The 18,102-nt window shown below is 36.8% G+C and overlaps 1 protein-coding gene and 1 long non-coding RNA gene across 2 annotated transcripts; both read right to left on the minus strand.

Moving 5' to 3' along the window:
* LOC118815090 lies at positions 1-5,887 on the minus strand. Its single transcript, XM_036581024.1, has 12 exons — positions 5,315-5,887; positions 4,215-4,292; positions 3,838-3,939; positions 3,613-3,664; positions 3,338-3,462; positions 1,871-2,002; positions 1,717-1,761; positions 1,555-1,623; positions 1,357-1,448; positions 737-865; positions 334-470; positions 1-213 (listed from the first exon to the last, which is right to left on the minus strand). The coding sequence occupies exons 1-11, from the start codon at positions 5,885-5,887 to the stop codon at positions 335-337; spliced, it is 1,533 nt and encodes a 510-aa protein (XP_036436917.1). The 3' UTR covers positions 1-213; position 334.
* A 127-nt stretch (positions 5,888-6,014) lies between these two features.
* Positions 6,015-7,226, minus strand: LOC118815123. Its single transcript, XR_005007783.1, has 3 exons — positions 7,045-7,226; positions 6,261-6,312; positions 6,015-6,175 (listed from the first exon to the last, which is right to left on the minus strand). It is a non-coding gene; the product is annotated as an uncharacterized LOC118815123 (long non-coding RNA).
* Between the last annotated feature and the right edge of the window lie 10,876 nt (positions 7,227-18,102).

The following is an 18,102-nucleotide window of genomic DNA, read 5'->3' on the forward strand; positions in this document are numbered from 1 at the left end:
TGTTTGCTGCAGGCGAGTCGAGATGGTGGGAATAGAGCAGGATGAAGAGGAACAGACGAGCCAGTGCTGAGAGAAATGGAGACGGACCTCAAGTTCTGCTGTTTTTTCTCTCTACTTCCTCGTCTTGCATGTAGCCTTTCCTGTTCTTGTCTCTGTCGTTCCATAGTTCTCGTCCTCCTCATTTCTCTTCATTTCCTCCTCTTTAGACAGGACCTGTCACAGACAATATTACCTTGCTTTGAACACAGAACATCACACAACAACACACCACACTAGCACTGGAGTTCAGTAAAATCAGTATGTAGTATATAGTAAGCATGTGCACCCACACACCTTACACCTCAGAGCTCTCGTTCTTTCTGCAGGGATAGCTGGTGCCAAGACTCTTCCTTAGAATCAGGTTTTCCAGAAACTGCACCCTATCCTCTCCTGTCGTACACTCCTGCAAGCCTTTATGCAGCTGTAACAACCTGAAAAATACACACAAACACAACCATAAAGAGTTGTTCATCTCTGACTCAAATCGTAGTGTTAGATTTCTTCAGATTTATAAAAACATATTAAAATTAATTATCAAGAAAGTGAAATAAAAATTGGGAATGTCTAAACTTTTACGTTTCTATTATGTGGTTTTATTAATGTGCAGCATCACTACACAAATAACCAAAGTCTAGACCAAGCTGAGTGTGGCTCATCCATAGTCTCAGCTCAGGCCTTGATGAAGCATGACACTGACCTGCCTCTCCTTTGGATGCAGTCCATCAGGCCAGCAGATATCCTGCACTCTGCGCCTCTTGGTGTGTCTTGCTGCATCAGAGAGGGAATGATGTCCACTTGGGGCAGTGTGGAGGGGGTTGTCACATTACTGAGAAAGAATGAGAGAGATTTGTCAGTTTGTCTATATGGAAAATATAGAAAAAAGTAAAAAGAAATGCAAACTTTCAAATGTGTATTATTTTCACTGATAATTAATAATTAATAATTAATAATAATAATTCAGCATTGCAATCAGCCACGAAAGGCCGTGGATAACAGTGATTTTACATGGACGAAATACAGTATAACAACATGCAATGTAATAATTACTAATAACAATCACAGGAAATAATTATTTCACCAAGTATGTAGCTTGTTAGCGGTAAACTATGGTTGCCAAGCAACATAACAGTAAAAGACTATTTCATTAACAGTTTTTAATAATTTGTCGAATTTACATAGAATTCAGTATATTGAGTGTTTTTCAACAGCTTTGAATGTGGCTTACAAAATTAAATTTTAGACCTGGAACAATACATTTCATATAAATATGTGAGCATTATTTGAGTAATTATCGTAATGAATAGGTGTATATCTCACTATTGCGGATCTCTTTGATCTTGATTAGGAGGGCAGCGGGGAAAGAGAGATTTCTCCACCAGATTCTCCATCGTTCTTCCTGGATGTTTGATCTATAGGGAGAGAAAACGCAACATGCTCACCATCACCATCTATATTATTATAGGCAATAACATGGCTGGTACATTTGCACTGATAACATCTGTACTAGACACAAACCTGGTGAGAGTACCCGTAGCCCAAGGAGCCGTATGTGAACGCCAGCTCTGCGTCCAACTTGCAAACTTTCTGAAAATATAAGAAAATCAAATCATATATCTCTTTCTCTCTTCCAGACAAGCAGAAAATAAAATAACAGAATATTACAAATGCACACTTTACCTGGTGTCTGAGCCTCAAGTTGAACTGGTGGCCGAATGAAGATTTCTGAAGGAAAAGAGAAAAAAATGATTACCTTCTCATTCCTGGTAATCAGTGACACTGAGTGGCTTAAAGGAAAACTTTCTACAGGCATAAGAATGAGAACGTGTCTCACCTTAAGGATCTCCTGCAGCGTGATGGTGTCTCTCCCCATGAGTCTGGGGGCAGCTGAGTTAGGATCACAAATAAGCAGTTCTACCACCATCACAGTGGACTGCTGAACCCTTAAAACTTCTTCCTGCTGGATCTGCAAACACAAATGGACAAGAAAAGCAAGTAGGATTTCAGTTATTTTGGACAAGCAGTTCAGCAAGCTTTGCCAAGTGTGGTAGTTAGGTTGATTTGGCAGTTGTAGCCTACAGTTTCAGCAGCTGGTGTTACAATAGCATTACAGAACAGAAGTAGCTTTACTTCCATTTACTGTCAATTAATGCGATTTGACTTTAATGTTAGCTTGTAGCATGGATGTAGCAATACTTATAGCTTGACTCTTTATAGCTTGACCTCCTTATACTCCTTAACAAACCTGTTTCTCTGAAAGAACTAACTGAAACAGATTAAAAGCCTTTTTGTCGAACACTTAGGATTTTTTTTGTTGTTTGCATCAAAGTCTTTTACAGAAACACGCCATAAAAATTTACTGACAGAATTGCCTGCTGGCAATTATATCCACGTTTTAAGTCTAAAGTGTTTTTTCTGAGTAAGCAATTATGCGATTTAATAATTGTTCATGCTAATCTAGTGTGTGCTACAGTCTGGCGCCCCTGCTCAGTCATGACTACATAGTCATCTGGTTTACTCTGAGGACCAATTTCATGATCAGGGCATCTTCAGTTTTAACTCCACAAACACATCAAATTTGATGTTTCTAAATATGTTTCTCTGTCTTTGTGATACACCACAGAAATACAGTTCAAACATTTTCTGAACCTGTAGAGTCGCCCTTTCAATTCCTTCTCATTGCAAGATTATATGTTACTCACATCCAGAGTTATGAGGCTATGAAGAGAGGCTGAGATACACGTCATCTGCCTTTCACTGTGTGTCATTGCTAAAACTCATTTTTCATTCAGGATCAGAGACACAAGTGAATTGTTGTGCAAAGAGTTTACACATGTTGCTGCAGTGGCTTTGTAAAACAGCAACACAGACAGAGCATTTTGATATAAAACATATGAGTATCATGTTATACACAAGTGCCTTTGGAGGCAAATTTATGAAGATCATCGCAGCCCAAAGAAAAACGTGTATCTCCCATTTTTGTTGATTTTTATTTTTCCACATCATTTGAACATCGCAGTTCTACTTTAAACTGTGTGAGAATTTCACGGTGATTGGACCAATAGAAATGCCACAAAATCAATTAGATAAAAAATCTCTCAAAAAAGTATCTCAAAAATGGCAAGTATATTAACTTATCTTAAAATTTAAAAAGGGCCCGTACACTTGCCATTTTTTAAAATACTTGTGTTTCGCTGGATGGCAACGATATGAAATCGAGAAAATGCCCATGGACCCCAGAGAGTTAAAGAACTATTTGTCTGCCATGCCCAAAGAGAAGTCATTGATAAGTAATACTGACCTGTATGGAAAAGTGTTTCCACTCGTTGAAGCACGTGGGGTTATTATAGGGCTGCTGCTCTGTGTACTTCACCATTCTCCCAATAGTGACCCTCACAGTAGCCCAAGTGCCTTTCTTCAAAAGAGCTGGTGCAGGAAAATAGCCAAACCAAAACCAGCATTATTGATCAATGAAGACAAAATCAAGTGATTACAGTTTTGTGCTAGATATTAGTACAAACACAAACACTAAGACTAGACTTTAAACACTAAGACTGCCATAAAATTTAAGCTTACCAGATTTCCTGAAGTCTCTGCAGGCTTTCAGGTGTACAGTCAGGACCCCTGTCTGTCGAATGAAAACAATATACATTTCAAGAGTGTTTTATAAGCCTGAAACATTCGTTAGCATCATTCCATAATGCAGTCCCTGTTAATGTGACTTTACACTTGATACAAGCTCAAACAGAGATATATTTAAATTAATCTATTTCATTTGTCCTAAAAATGAATGACACCAACCGGCGCTCCGAGCGGAATCAACGGACGTGATGGAGAAACTTCCTCATGCTCCTCTTCCTTCTCAGCTTGAACTTGCACAGCTGAGAAATGGGATCTCAGGCGCTGCAGGGTAGAGATAAAAAGTTAACAACAATACATATAATAATTCACTGATTGAAACACTGAATGCTTTTCTGAGTCTGTCACAAACAATAATCAAGTTTTAGAGTAGAGAGGTTCTACTTATTCAATGTGAATAAACATGCAGGCAAGTTATAATTTGTAACTGAAATACTTTTAACAGAAAAAAATATTTTTAAAATTCATAGTTTCTTGACTTAATTTTCCCATATATTAAAAATGGCATTTTTGTGTACACTGCAGAAGGAAATAGGTACCTGAACGAAGGAGCGAACTGAGGACAGCACACTCTGCAACATCCAGCTTCCAGACGAGCTCCGTGCTGCAGGCTCCACCTGAGAGGTTAAGACATGGTTGTGTTTACCGAAAGGTGCAGATTATATCATCTAACCAACTTTCCATAGAGTTATTTAACACAACAGAACGGAATGTGTGAGTTCTACAGCTCTGAGTGAATCTAAACAACAATCCAGACTTCATCAGCTGACGAACTCACCGAATTGGCTAAATTTACTCTCTCCCTGACTCTTAGGCCCAATCCCATTTCTTATTTTTACCCCTACCCCTTGTTTTCAGGTTTCACCTTGCCCCTTGGAACTGAGTCACAACGGGCAGTGGGTGAAATCTCCTCTACGAAATGGGACCCTCAAATAAAGACGAATATTACTTTATTAACAGGATACTAGTAGTGCTCTGCAGGCGACCCTGCCAGTCTGCAGTGATAGCAGAGGAGGGTAAAGTTCAGTGACCTCACTGATGGGCGTTAAATTTAGAGCATCCTATACTTTCTAAGAGGGGGATGTGATAATTATTTATTATTGCCCACCCTTAATTCTTCTGTGATATAAAGCTGACGTCAGTTTTTTTCGCCAGCTTTTACTTCGAACTTGCCCGTTCCACCTTAAATAGAGCCGCAGTTATATTCTGGCATCAGTACTGCTGGACTATTTGAGGTCGAACGGGAAATTTAGCCAGCTAGCTACCGAGACATAATACTAGTGATTTTTTATGCTTGTTATAAAGAGAAGGACCATAATACATTCAAATGACATTAAACTAAGTTAAAACAATGGTCATTGTAATTTTTTAACTTTTTTTCTTTGGTCTCTTCTGCAGCCATCTTGCTGGTTTTTCTTTTTTTCTCACAACACTCTGTTTGGAGCGTGTCTCTGAAAAACCTCCGTTTGGAGGGCCATGTAGCCCTAACACTTGGCCCTACCCCTATATCTCAACAAAAATTGGGACACCCTACCCCTAGACGTGATCGGGCTAAGGGCGAAGTGGCAGGGGTAAAATGGGATTGGGCCTTTAGAGAAAATAGTAACAGAATAATTCGTAGTAGTGAGTAGAGACTCACCTGAAGGTTCTCCACCTCAATGCTCACTGCTTCCCCGCTGTCATGGCCGGTCCACTTCATCTTCTCCTCAGCTGCCTTTCTACTCTCTGACCCATCAGCCTGGACCTGAGTCTGAGCCTCTGAAACCTGATCTTCTGATTTAGACTCAGTGATGGCCTGAGGCTGTGGGCCGGCTTCCTGAGGGACAGTGTCGCTCTCATCCCTCACACTCTCTTTCTGTTGTTCTTTCTCTTCCTGCTTTTCTATTTCTCCGTCCATCTTAACTTCTTCTTTCATACGTACAGTGATTGTCATTTCCACTGTTTTTAGGTTGGTGACCTTCCTTTCTTCCTTGCTCTGTCTGTCTTTCTGTGCCAGCCTCTCTTTCATCGCCTGCAGCTCTCTCTTCAGCTTCTCGTCTCTCTGTATAATTTTGAGAGTCTTCCGCTCTTTCCTGGCTATTTTCTCTTTCATTCTCTCCAGCTTTTCTTTTAGCTTTTCTTCTCTCTCCCGGAATCTGAGAATCTCCATCTCTTGCTGTTTTATATTTTCTTCCAAACTTCTGATGTGATTCTCTCGTTTCATCTGCTCCATTCCCGTCACCACCTCTTCATGGCTCTCTCTGGCACTCTGCAGATTCCTCTTATCGTCCTGCTTCCTCTGCTTCTTTCCCTTTTTCTTCTGCTTTTTTGTCTTCTCCTTCAGGTCCATCTCTCTCCTTCCTCCCTGAACCTGTTGGAGCTGCTCCTCCTCTCTCTGGCTCTCCCGGATTGGGTCCCTCCTGTTGAAGAGGGTGAAGCAGTCGCTCCAGCACCCGCAGGCTGTGGGACTGGGTGGGGGGCGCAGCTTTCTCTCCTGCTCCATCTCCTGTGGATCTGCTGACTATAAGTTACAAAATGACTGGGTTAATACAGGTGTGGTTACTAAGTGTTTGATAAATAGCTGCTGAGGACTATTAACACTGTACCTGCATCGTCTTCCTTCTCTTCTCTCCTATTTCCTTATACAGGTGTTGTGTTCTGGTTTGGTAAATCATAAATAAAAAACATAAATACAAATTTATAGTTGTTAGTATTGTTTAAGGATTTAACTATTTCAGCATCCAGTGCTTCATTATCAGAAGAGTGAATGAGAAACAGTTTACACTCCAAATTCAGCAGGAGGCTGTCCAGTGTCAAATGCTAAATGTTAAAAAACAATGATTATCATAATTTCCCAAATGACTGTGTACTGAATTTTAATCCTCCTGCGTGGGAAACATTAATAAAGCCTCTTTAATCTAGTAGGGCTTATTAATAGGAAGTTCTATTCATTTTTCCAAAATGGTTATTTGTGAAATATCAAGATTTTAATGCTAACGCGTTAGCTTGTCGTAACTGAAGGCTATGAAGCGCATTAGCACATCTTTCTGCATTAAACACTGCAGTTTAATAAAACGCGAGTCTAACATTTACTGAGTTTTATAACCAAAAAGACCACTCGTTAATTTCAGTACATTAGATACTGTTAATATTGTCTGAATGGTAAAGTTGCGGTAACCTGTTTCTGCCACTGGAAACGGCCCATAGCCATTTAGTAAGTCACAATAATGAGAAAGTTTCCCATAATTGTGATTTAATATCTCATAATTATGACTTTAGTGCCTCATAAGGATGATTTTACACAGCAAAACGACTTATTCTCTCATAATTTGGACTTAGCATATCATAATTGTCTTAGTAAAGCTGCATGAATCTGAGAGTTACACCGACCTTTTGTTGATCTCACTGACGAACCGGTTAACGACTCTCCTGTGACGAAAAACTGTTTGTGAGGGAACAGACGGCTTTCCTGTATTTATAACCGCCCGTCACCATGGAGACGTGTCTCTATGAGGTCATCGCGCCTGGTTGACGCATTTTCCCCATAAATGGATTTCCACCACGCACGTGACCACAAAGAAAACAAAGTTAATGAGTTACATTTAAAGCCGAAATTCATAAATATAGTTTTATAGTTGTTCATATGTGCATTCATGTTTTACTACATTTAGTGATTTATGCCTTAACCTCTTATTGACCAGGGTATATTTCGGTTTTTCCATCTGAATTTACATGACCAAATCGTAAAGCAAATTATCAGTAACTGCATGAAATAAATTTAAATTTTTATTTTATTTTATTTTATTTTAATTAATCAATTAATTAATTAATTAATTAATTTATGTTTTATGATGATACACATATTGCTATATGCTTACAATTTACTGCTGAAAGCCAAAAATCTTAGACGCTCTTTGTATTATTTTATAAAAATAATTTTTACAGAGCAGATCACCGAAGAGACGCCATCTGTTTATAGTTTATAGCCTAGATTTGTGGAAAAATGGGTCGACTTTCAGTAGACAAACAAAATTGTGAGTTCAGCTTCTTTTATTATAAGGGTTTAAAATTACATTACCCATCTATTTGACTGGAAAGAGGACAGTTACAGCTCTCATATGACCCCCACCTTTTGAATGTAGCTTATGAAATATGAAAGTTATGAAGAATATGACGAAGTGTGTTTTGGAACCACGGGTGGTCTCAAGGAGTTGAAAAGGTTGCATTATTTATGATTTATGTATCATATTTTATTGAGTTATTTGTCTCAGAACGTCATCCTTCTAAATAAAATACACTACATCTAAGTCTGTTTTCCAATCATGTGAAAAAGCAGTGAGTGCGGTTACCTGTTTAGCTTCTGATGGTGGGGATTTTGAGCCAAGGCTAAAATAAGCAATGCTTGTGTCTCGTGTACAGATTGACAACTTTTGGAGTGTTTATTTTACATATTTAACTTTTATATGTAGTGTAAATCTTATACACAAATTAACATAATGAGTCAACTAATGTTAGTTATTATATTTTACTGTAGGTTATATAATGAACAAAAAAACATACTATTATTGTATTATTTCAATAAATCCCTTGCTTCTAATTTTTCGGTTAGAAAGTTGTTGCTTGTTTTAACTCCATCTTATCCAACCATTGTATGAGATTCATTTACAGTAGACCACAACATTTCTGTGTTGTGAATTTGCTTTTGTGCATTAATACATTTTCTACTTTTAAATGTTTATGGTTGTAAAACACAATAAATGATCTGACTACAGTCTAAATAATTTTGCTTTTTGTTTTGTTTAAAGGATTCTGCACTGGTGAAAATCAGTCTATACAAAACTAAGCATTATGATCATAATATACCCACGTAAGCTCACGATGGAACCAGTAAAAGTCTCTGTATAACTTCTTTATCACCATAGGTGGGATTTGAAACCCACCTCTTGCCGAACTGGGATCGAGTGTACATCCCAGAAAGAGTCCATGAATCATATTTTCAAAATCATCATCAACAAGCAGTTAATCCAGTTTTGTGTTTGTTTGCTGTGAAAAAAGTCTCTAGCAGTCTTACTAATTATCCCATACAGAATCAGAAAATGCAGCTGTTTATCAAGATAAACTGAGAAACAGTGTCTCATACACAGCTGGCCTGATCTCATGTAAGTATGTGTTTTATAAAGTTTCACTGAATGGGTTTACACCTGTACTTCAGGGACATACACTACTGTTTTTACTCCACAGTCCGCTTAAGTATTATTTTTAGACATTTTTGTCATCTCTGATTTAAAATAAATGTCTGAAAAAATGCATTCTAAACCCACTTGAACAGGGCTTCAAGGAAGATGTCAGATTTAGGCTGTATTTCAGTGGCCTCTCTGCTCATCTGCTGCTGCAGTTTGTGTTAGTCATTCTCTAGCCCTTCAGGAGTGGTCATTTTCTGGTCACAGGACACTGTTGTTTGGACATTTTTGGTTGGTGGACTATTCTCAGTACATCAGTGACACTGAGGTGTTTAAAAATAATGCTCATACTCTAGTACCACGTACTGCCATGGCAGTGTCACTGCAGTGCTGTGAATGAAACAGTGATAAGATCTGCTTTGTGCTGGTGCTGTGAGAGTCCTGATCATTGATCAATAGAGTAACAAATTATGCAGAGAAGCAGATCAACTACAAATGAATTTGTAGATTTGTCAGATTGTCTGTTCGAAAAACATAGAAAAAAGTAAAAATAAATGCAAACTTTCAGATGTTTATTATTTTTACTGATAATTCAAATATTTCAGCATTGCAATCAGCCATGAAAAGCCGTGCATAACAGTAATTATACAGGGACAAAATACAGTATAACAACATGCAATGTAATAATTACTAATAACAATCACAGGAAATAATTATTTCACCAAGCAATGTAGTTTGTTAACATTAAACTAAGGTTGCCGAGCAACATAACAGTAAAAGACTGCTGCTTTTCCAACAGCTTTGAATGTGGCTAACAAAATTAAATTTTAGACCTGGAACAATACATTTCATATAAATATGTGAGCATTATTTGAGTAATTATCGTAATGAATAGGTGTATATCTCACTATTGCGGATCTCTTTGATCTTGATTAGGAGGGCAGCGGGGAAAGAGAGATTTCTCCACCAGATTCTCCTTCGTTCTTCCTGGATGTTTGATCTACAGGGAGAGAAAACAATAATATGGCTGGTACATTTGCACTTATAACATCTGTTCTAGACACAAACTAGCCAGGACATGAGTCTGGCGGGCACTTTAAACAGACACAAAGTACTTTAACTAAACAAAAAAAGAGTCAAATGGAAGAAGAGCATGATGGGCACAAAACATCCTAATTTTTATTCCCTTCAAGAGGAAATGGAGAGAAAGATAGATAGATAGATAGATAGATAGAGAGAGAGAGAGAGAGAGAGAGAGAGAGAGAGAGAGTTGGTGATGATGAACTATCCATAGTGCTGAAACAGGTCCAGCGTTCACTGCTCTCTTTAACATTATTTTTACAAAAAATGCCCCGTATGTTTGATTTGATCAGAGGTTATCAACCGAAGGGGCCATGACGTGGTCCCAGGGGGTCGCCAGAGAGGTACAAGACTTTTACTTTATCAAACAGAAAATGATTTTGATGAGCAAGCAGAGCCGGTTTATGAGGAGCCTGGCCTCTTCCTATTTCCCCCGTTATAGCAGGACTGCATCAGGACAGCAAAATGCCAGAGGGCGCCCACGAGTGAGTCCTCAATGAATTATGATATAATAGGGACAAAGATCATATGTTACAAGGTAATGAGGAGGAGATAGTTTCATCGCCCCAAACAGGATATAAAAAAAGGATGTTTTGTGATAATCTTTGCATTTGGTTGTCTGGAAACCATCTTGCCATCTGAAGCTCAATAAAAGAAGAGAGGGCCTTTTCCTCCCTTCCACAAGAGCTCAGCATCTGAAGTCTTTTATTCTACTTTCTTTTATTCTTGGTTGAATACTCTTTTATTTTTGTTTATATTTTGTAAGTGATTAGACAATAATTAGAACAAAACCCCAGCACAGAATAGTTTTAGATTTTAAACCTCATATGTCGGGGCTTTGGGCAAGGAGAAAAGAGCTCTTGGTCCCAACAAGTTACTCATGTAACTTGAGTTGAAAACTGCTAAAAATATCACAGCGGTGTTAAAATGTTTTATGCTGTTCTGTGTTCAGACAATGAACGTATTATTTTATACTGAAAATGTTTAAGAATTTATAAACTCTGATTTTGCTCAAATGTGTTTAAATAGATGGAACATTAATAAGTGTAGTTGAAGTTCAATTTATGAAAATTAACATTTAAAATTGTACATTAATAAATGCCATGTGTTGTACATAATGAACAATGAGTAACTATTTGGAAATACATCAGAATTCAGTAGTTTTACTAGAAAGTTATTTAACCCTCTACATAATTTAATGAAATAGCATGAACATGATTATATTTAGTTAAAAATACACTTCAAGGAAATTTTACAAAAATATAATTAAGCTGACAAAACTTACAAGCAATGAGTAAATGTGATCAGAAAGGCATCAGCTTTGAGTTGCTTTAACTAAAAAAAGTTGTATTTATAACAATCTACATAATTCGCTTAAGTAGAAAGAACATGATTCATTTTAGTTAAAATTACACGATTGAAGTAAATCCTGCAAAATGGAACACAAGGAAAACTTTCAAATCCCCTTGCACACACAACAAAAGAAGAAACAGAGAACATAAATAACAGATTGTATAACTGAATAACAGAATGTATCAGGCCAGTAACTATGGAGGACCAGATTTGCGAAAATGAAAAATAAACAAAATTAAAAAAAATGACTTGGTAAATTAATATATGAAGTAGAATTGCTAAATCTAAAAATAAATAAATAACATAACAATATATATATATATATATATATATATATATATATATATATATATATATACAATTAAAAAAATATACATAAATCTTATATTAATTAATATGTCTGCATTTATTTATATGTCTATTTAGTAATTTATATATATATATATATATATATATATAAACAATACAGCAATATTTTTAAGCTACTTTTGTCCTGTTGTGTGTAATGTTTAATGTTATATTTAATTAGGACTCATATCTTATATATCCATATTTTATGTTTTCTATTGAGGTATATTTATGACATTTGTGTTGTTTTATGCATCAAAAACATTCAGAATTGATTTTACATGGCAGTTTTTCCAACCTGTTTTTATCCATTAAACAGGCTATTTTGGTTACTGTACCTTAGTTTATTAGTTTGTCTTTACAGGGATGCTTCCTGAAACTGACCAGCACCAGAACAGACGCCGACCTTCTCACCCATTACTGTTTTCTGCACTTGGTTTTTCCATTGATATCTCCTCTAACTTTTCCTACTTGCCTTTAAGTTCAGTCCATCCTCATTCCACATACACTGAGTGTACAAAGCAATCGTAACACCAGTATTGAGATGCATCTAATAGGCGTCTGTACAGTATCCAATCAGTTAGGAATTACAGTATATCATGTTTTACACTTAGAACTTAATTTTCTGATCATAGCAGGTCTTATATTGCCTATGTTATTTTGCATTGGTCAAATGACTGACCTCTTTCTAATGACTGAACAGGTCTGATCTGTGGTCGCTAAACAGGTGTATGACTGTCTCATATGTAGTTACTCAGATTTGATCACATGCTGCTTGTTTCATTGTTATGTTCAGCTGTTAAGCAGGTGGCCTGAATGTTCTGTTCACTCAGTGTAGATTGCAGCTCTCCTTCCTTCCATAACCTGCATGTCTTCCTTTAACTCTGTATCTGTTGCAGTCTAAAAGATCAGTGGGCTGTTCAGGGATTGCTGAGTCCTGAATAACATGAAAACAACATATTTATTAAACAATTTAAAGAAATGATTTAAATGTATCTTATTGATGAATCTACCAGTAATTAGTAGAACTTGACTACTAAAATAATGGACAGTGTCAGCCTGTATGAAAGTGATTGTTATTGTATCTTATGAAATGACTGAAAGACATCATAGAGACCCAGCTGTAGCCGACTGCACACTGATTCCCTATCAGACTGCACTGGACATACACTGACCATCAAACCCTCAAACCCAATAATCACATTCCTTCTGGATGTTTGACCAGCGCATATGATGAGTTTCATTCCAAAATGCTGTTTATCCTTTCATGACTTTAAGATTTAAGAAGTTTTAGAATAGATTAACAGCTGATGAATAATAGAGAACACATATTTATTTCTCTGATAAAGATGATATTAATCATAATATAGCATTGTTATTTCTCGTACATGTAAAGCCCGCTGCCAACAATGTGCATTGTTTCTTAAAAGTCGTCTATAATGCATTTTGGAACGAAACCCTTCATATATTTAATTACAGTTTTTTTGCTCTACAGTGACCCAGAAGACAAACGTCTTCTCCCTTTGAGACCCACTTCCCCACCTCTTTTCTTTCCATTTCTCCTGTCTTCTTCCAGTTCAAATTTCTTTAAATCTGTAATAGAAACAGCAATACTTAATGATCGTCCTCAAGTATGTTGTGTTGATCATAAATAGGAAGCAATTTGGACTGATTTATAACAAGATAGACAAACTAAATGCAAGATTAGACCTAATCAGTTTAAAATTAATTCAAGTTGCAAATGAATTCACATATATTTAATCAATCAGTAATTTCTACATTATTGTCTTAAAAACTATTTTAAGTTAATAATGAACTAAAATGACAATATCAGAATTATAGCTGAATGGATAAAGAACTACACATAAAACTTAAAACTAAGACTAGGTAGTAGAATCAGTGTTTACTGCATGTATCGTTAGTTTAACAGGGCTCTAGTGATCATTTTCTTTATTCTCTATATTTACTATTGTATATTAACTATAACATTCTATCCTGTGTTTATATATATTATATATATTGTTGTGTTATTGTTTGCTATCCGGTGTCAACCAGAGGAGGATGGGTTCCCCTTTTGAGTCTTGGTTCCTCTCAAGGTTTCTTCCTTTTGCTCTGAGGGAGTTTTTCTTTGCCACTGTCGCCCTTGGCTTGCTCACTGGGGCTCGGACCCGGATTGTCTGTACATCTGCTTTGTCATAACGATTGTTGTAAAAAGCGTTAAATATATTTCGACTTGACAAATTAGCTAAGCAGCTAACTTGGTGTAGCTATCATTATCGTCAAACTTCGATTAAAGTCTCTAATTGAGGTGAATCCTGCTTTTTACATGAAGAATTAAAGTCAGATTAAAGGAAAGTTTAAACAAAAGTCTGTAGCTGATTGCAGTTTAAAGCTGAATAAATCAGGACAGTCAGTGAAAGGTAACCAGAACGTAACCAACAGCATCACAGAGCAGCTGTGAGTTCACTAACAGATCTGCAGCAGCTGATCTGTTACTTCCACCACAGCTTTGATAAAGTCTCTGTGTTTAAACAGGACAGAGCAGCCTGGATTTAGTCACTCACACAATCAGCCAGAGGACAAGAAGAGAAATGTAGCTTTACTAAAACATTTAAAGGAAAATAATAATGTTTCACACTTTTAATATGTAGCCTGCAATAAACTTATTATATTTTTAAACTAATCACTGTTGTTGTGTTGTTTTTCTTTTGGAAACAGTTAAAAAGCAGGAAGTACTGTGATCCTGAAAATGTTCCACATGTTGCTCATGTAATCAGATGCTGTCTTAATGTATCTGAAGGAAAATGGAGCTGAAATGAATACTACAAAGACAAAGAGGAGTGTCATATGTGGGGTTATAAGGTATGTAGTAGCTCAGAGCATTTAAGTCACTTGCCACGTTAATAGCTTTTGGATCCACATCCTACATTTTTCTTGCATTTTATGTTTTCCTACCTGAGGTGCACTTATTATGTTTGTGTACGTTTATGTACCAAAAACTTGGTACAGGTTTATATTACCATTTTCCAACCTCTACCTCTCAGAATTAAACTGGCTGTTGGTATTTTTTAAGAGTGATATATGTAAATTTAACCTCTTTTCTGATTGGCTGCCCTCTGTGGAGCTTCACTCAAAAACAGTTCATGCTGAAACTCTTGTTACAGTTTCAGTGTGAATGTCGGGCTGAACTGCTGTATTCTGAATAGGCTGACATAGGGAAATATGTGGGTTTTTGTGACATCACAAAAACTATTTTACCTACAATAGGCTCTTTTTGCAGCCTAGTTTCAGTTACACTAGAGTGAATGGAGCATTTTGAAACTTTAACACTGTGTACTTACTACACCAAACTCTTATTTTCAGAGTTACCACTATTTTATCTTTATCAACAGTAGGGAGAACAGGGTGTATTGAGCCAGTGGGTAAAATGAGCCACCCTTTGTATTTAGGACACCAGACACAGAAATAACCATGTGATCACAGATTCAGGAAGAAAAGTTCATTTCACATGAATTCTGATTTGAGACGAGCAGATGAACAGAGCGCTGAGCTAATCACAGCCAGAAATGTGATTTTTATTAGAAATTATAAATGTTAAGATGTTCTCAGTCTTGAATGTTAAAAGAAACAGAAACAGGTATTTTCTGTGAACCAATGGCTCAACTTACCTCAATTAAAAGGAAATGAATATTCACTGAAATATATTTAAGCAAAATGGATTCATGCGTGTTGTTTTGTAGTGATGTTGCAGAATTTCCATCTTGCCATGAACCCACAAATGTAAAACCAATAGGGGCTGAACTACACTGGAAGCTCTGCTCTCCTCAGATACATTTCCTGCATCTGAGGAGAGCAGACAGTCAGGTGTCAGAAGGGAAATGTATTCATTTTGCTGCAAAGGAGGAAAAAATAGATAGAATAAGATATTCTATAGAATAACGATATTTTGAGAAACTTGATCAAGGTGAAATTAACAGTGCAGGTTATTACAGACTAGCAAAAGCCTCATCAGATGTTTGATGATAAGATGGAGTGTGAACTACCACAACCACATCGAGAGACCACCCTGCTGGAAAAAATCATAGAGAGCCATTAAAATGTTCTGTTGGTTCCTGTGGTTCCTGGTGGTGCCCAGTAGTCAGTAATGGTCTTTTGTGTTGTCCGGATGGGTTGATATCACAGTGTAAAGGATTCTAATGGCATAACAGGTTTTCTGGGACTGATACCAGAAGCATTTGATGGTTTCCTAATGGGATCTAAAGGTGTCCTACAGGAAACCAGCGATCTCTAATGGTAACCATTAAGTCAGTTTATTTCATTCATTTTGTAGGCACTTAATTAGAGGATCCTGCCCCCCTAGGACCCCATGTATTCCAAACCTTGCACATTTCCATAAGTGGGATCTCCAACCCCCCCCAAAAAAACATAGTGTTAAAAGTGCTTAAGTAAGTCTGTGTCATGACATGTTTATCTATATGTTACAGCATTTGATAAATGATTGTCTGTAGCTTGTATACTGTTGCTAGGCTTTCCAACTTTCTACCACATATCATGGAAAAACAGATTCTCCTTATTTTTTGGAAATAAAAAAATACTTTTAATGAACTATTTAAACACTCTTTTAAAAGTTTCAAAATGTAGCATCCACTCCACAGTTCATACAATCCATGAAAAGGAAGCTCAAAAAAACAAATTTTGAATATTTAAAATAGTTGTAACTTTTACAAACAAATCATCCATTCAGCCTACATCAGTTTAGCACAGCCCACAAAACCCACTGAGACTCCATTTATAAGACTTTTTCCCAACGTCCCTGAGGATTTCAGTCCAAACTTAACAGCAAACAAGCAAAATAAAAAAGATTCTGTTTCAAAAGGACTCCAGTAAAGTACAAATCTACCAAATATTGTTAAAGTATAAATACACAAACCCTTTCGAGACCTGACTACTACCACACTCTACTGACCACTACCGCACTCTGCAGACTACTACCACACTTTGCTGACTACTACTGCATTCTACTGAACACTACCGCACTCCACTGACTACTACTGCACTTTACTGACCATTACCGCACTCTACTGACTACTACCGCACTCTACTACTACCATACTCTACTGACTACCACTGCACTCTACTGTCTATTACCCCACTCTACTGACTACTACCCCATTCTACTGACTACTACCACACTTTACTGACCACTACCGCACTCTACTGACTACTACCGCATCCTACTACTACCATACTCTACTGACTACCACTGCACTCTACTGTCTACTACCGCACTCTACTGACCAATACTGCACTCTACTGTCTATTACCCCACTCTACTGACTACTACCCCATTCTACTGACTGCTACCGCACTTTACTGACCACTACCGCACTCTACTGACTACTACTGCACTCTACTACTACCATACTCTACTGACTACCACTGCACTCTACTGTCTATTATCCCACTCTACTGTCTATTACCCCATTCTACTGACCACTACCACACTCTACTGAGCACTACCGTACTCTACTGTCTACTATCGCACTCTACTGACCACTACCAAACTCTGCTGACTACTAAACTTAACAGTTTCTTCAACATTCCAGCCCAGACTGCTTTGTGAACAAGACACACTACAGGGCAGCCAATCAGAACATTTACATTTATCAGTCTTAAAGGCACAGTAACACAAAAAAATCTAAGAGATAAGAGGTTGGAAAATGATCATACAAAAAGAGTTGACTGCTTTTGTGACAGTTACTGTCATACAGACATACATTTCCTACATTTATGTTAACATACATTTCACTGAAACATACAATTCCAGACACCCTGTCAGCTACAGTTGAGCATTTCTGCAAGAACAAATAACAGATAGACAGATTAGCAGACAGACAGACAGACATATAGGAACATGTGCACTCTGCAACATATGTACACCATAATTCAATCTCTGAGACCAGAAATAGAGGCACAATAAAGAATTATAATAAAAAAGATAATTAATAAACCTTGTCTTATTTCTTTTCATCTTTGAGACTGTAAAAAAAGTTAAATACAACAGTTCAATACAGCACAGCTACTCGTACAGTTAGTAGATCCAGAGGTAAAAAGAGTTGCTGGCTTCAACAGTGTTTTTGTGTTCACTGATGGTTTGAAGTAGCGAGTAAACATGCATGTGTGGCAAATAATAGATATATTATAATATATATACATACATATATATATATATATATATATATATATATTATTGAACTTCTAGGCTAATGGGGCTAACAAACACTGAAAGTAAATAATTAAATAAATCCGTTTTCACAAATACATGTCAAAATCTTCATACCCTTACTTTAAATCATGACAATAAGCTTTTAAATCCATTTAGGAAAAAATAATGGTAACATCATGAACACGCCTTATTTACATGTTTAAGCTAAAAGTGGAGCTACACTTTGTAGCATTTGGTAACATCTTATCCAGAGCACTTTTT

This window comes from Colossoma macropomum, unplaced genomic scaffold (genome assembly GCF_904425465.1).
Source record: "Colossoma macropomum unplaced genomic scaffold, Colossoma_macropomum, whole genome shotgun sequence".
In the NCBI taxonomy this organism is placed as follows: domain Eukaryota; kingdom Metazoa; phylum Chordata; class Actinopteri; order Characiformes; family Serrasalmidae; genus Colossoma; species Colossoma macropomum.

Coding starts and splice junctions, on each gene's coding strand:
- LOC118815090 (XM_036581024.1), bottom strand. CDS start 5,887: ATGGAGCAGATGAAACGAGAGAATCACATCAGAAGTTTGGAAGAAAAT. Junction 2,003..3,337: donor GGAAACACTTTTCCATACAG/GTCAGTATTACT, acceptor TTGTGTTTGCAG/ATCCAGCAGGAAGAAGTTTT. Junction 1,624..1,716: donor ACTTGAGGCTCAGACACCAG/GTAAAGTGTGCA, acceptor TTATATTTTCAG/AAAGTTTGCAAGTTGGACGC.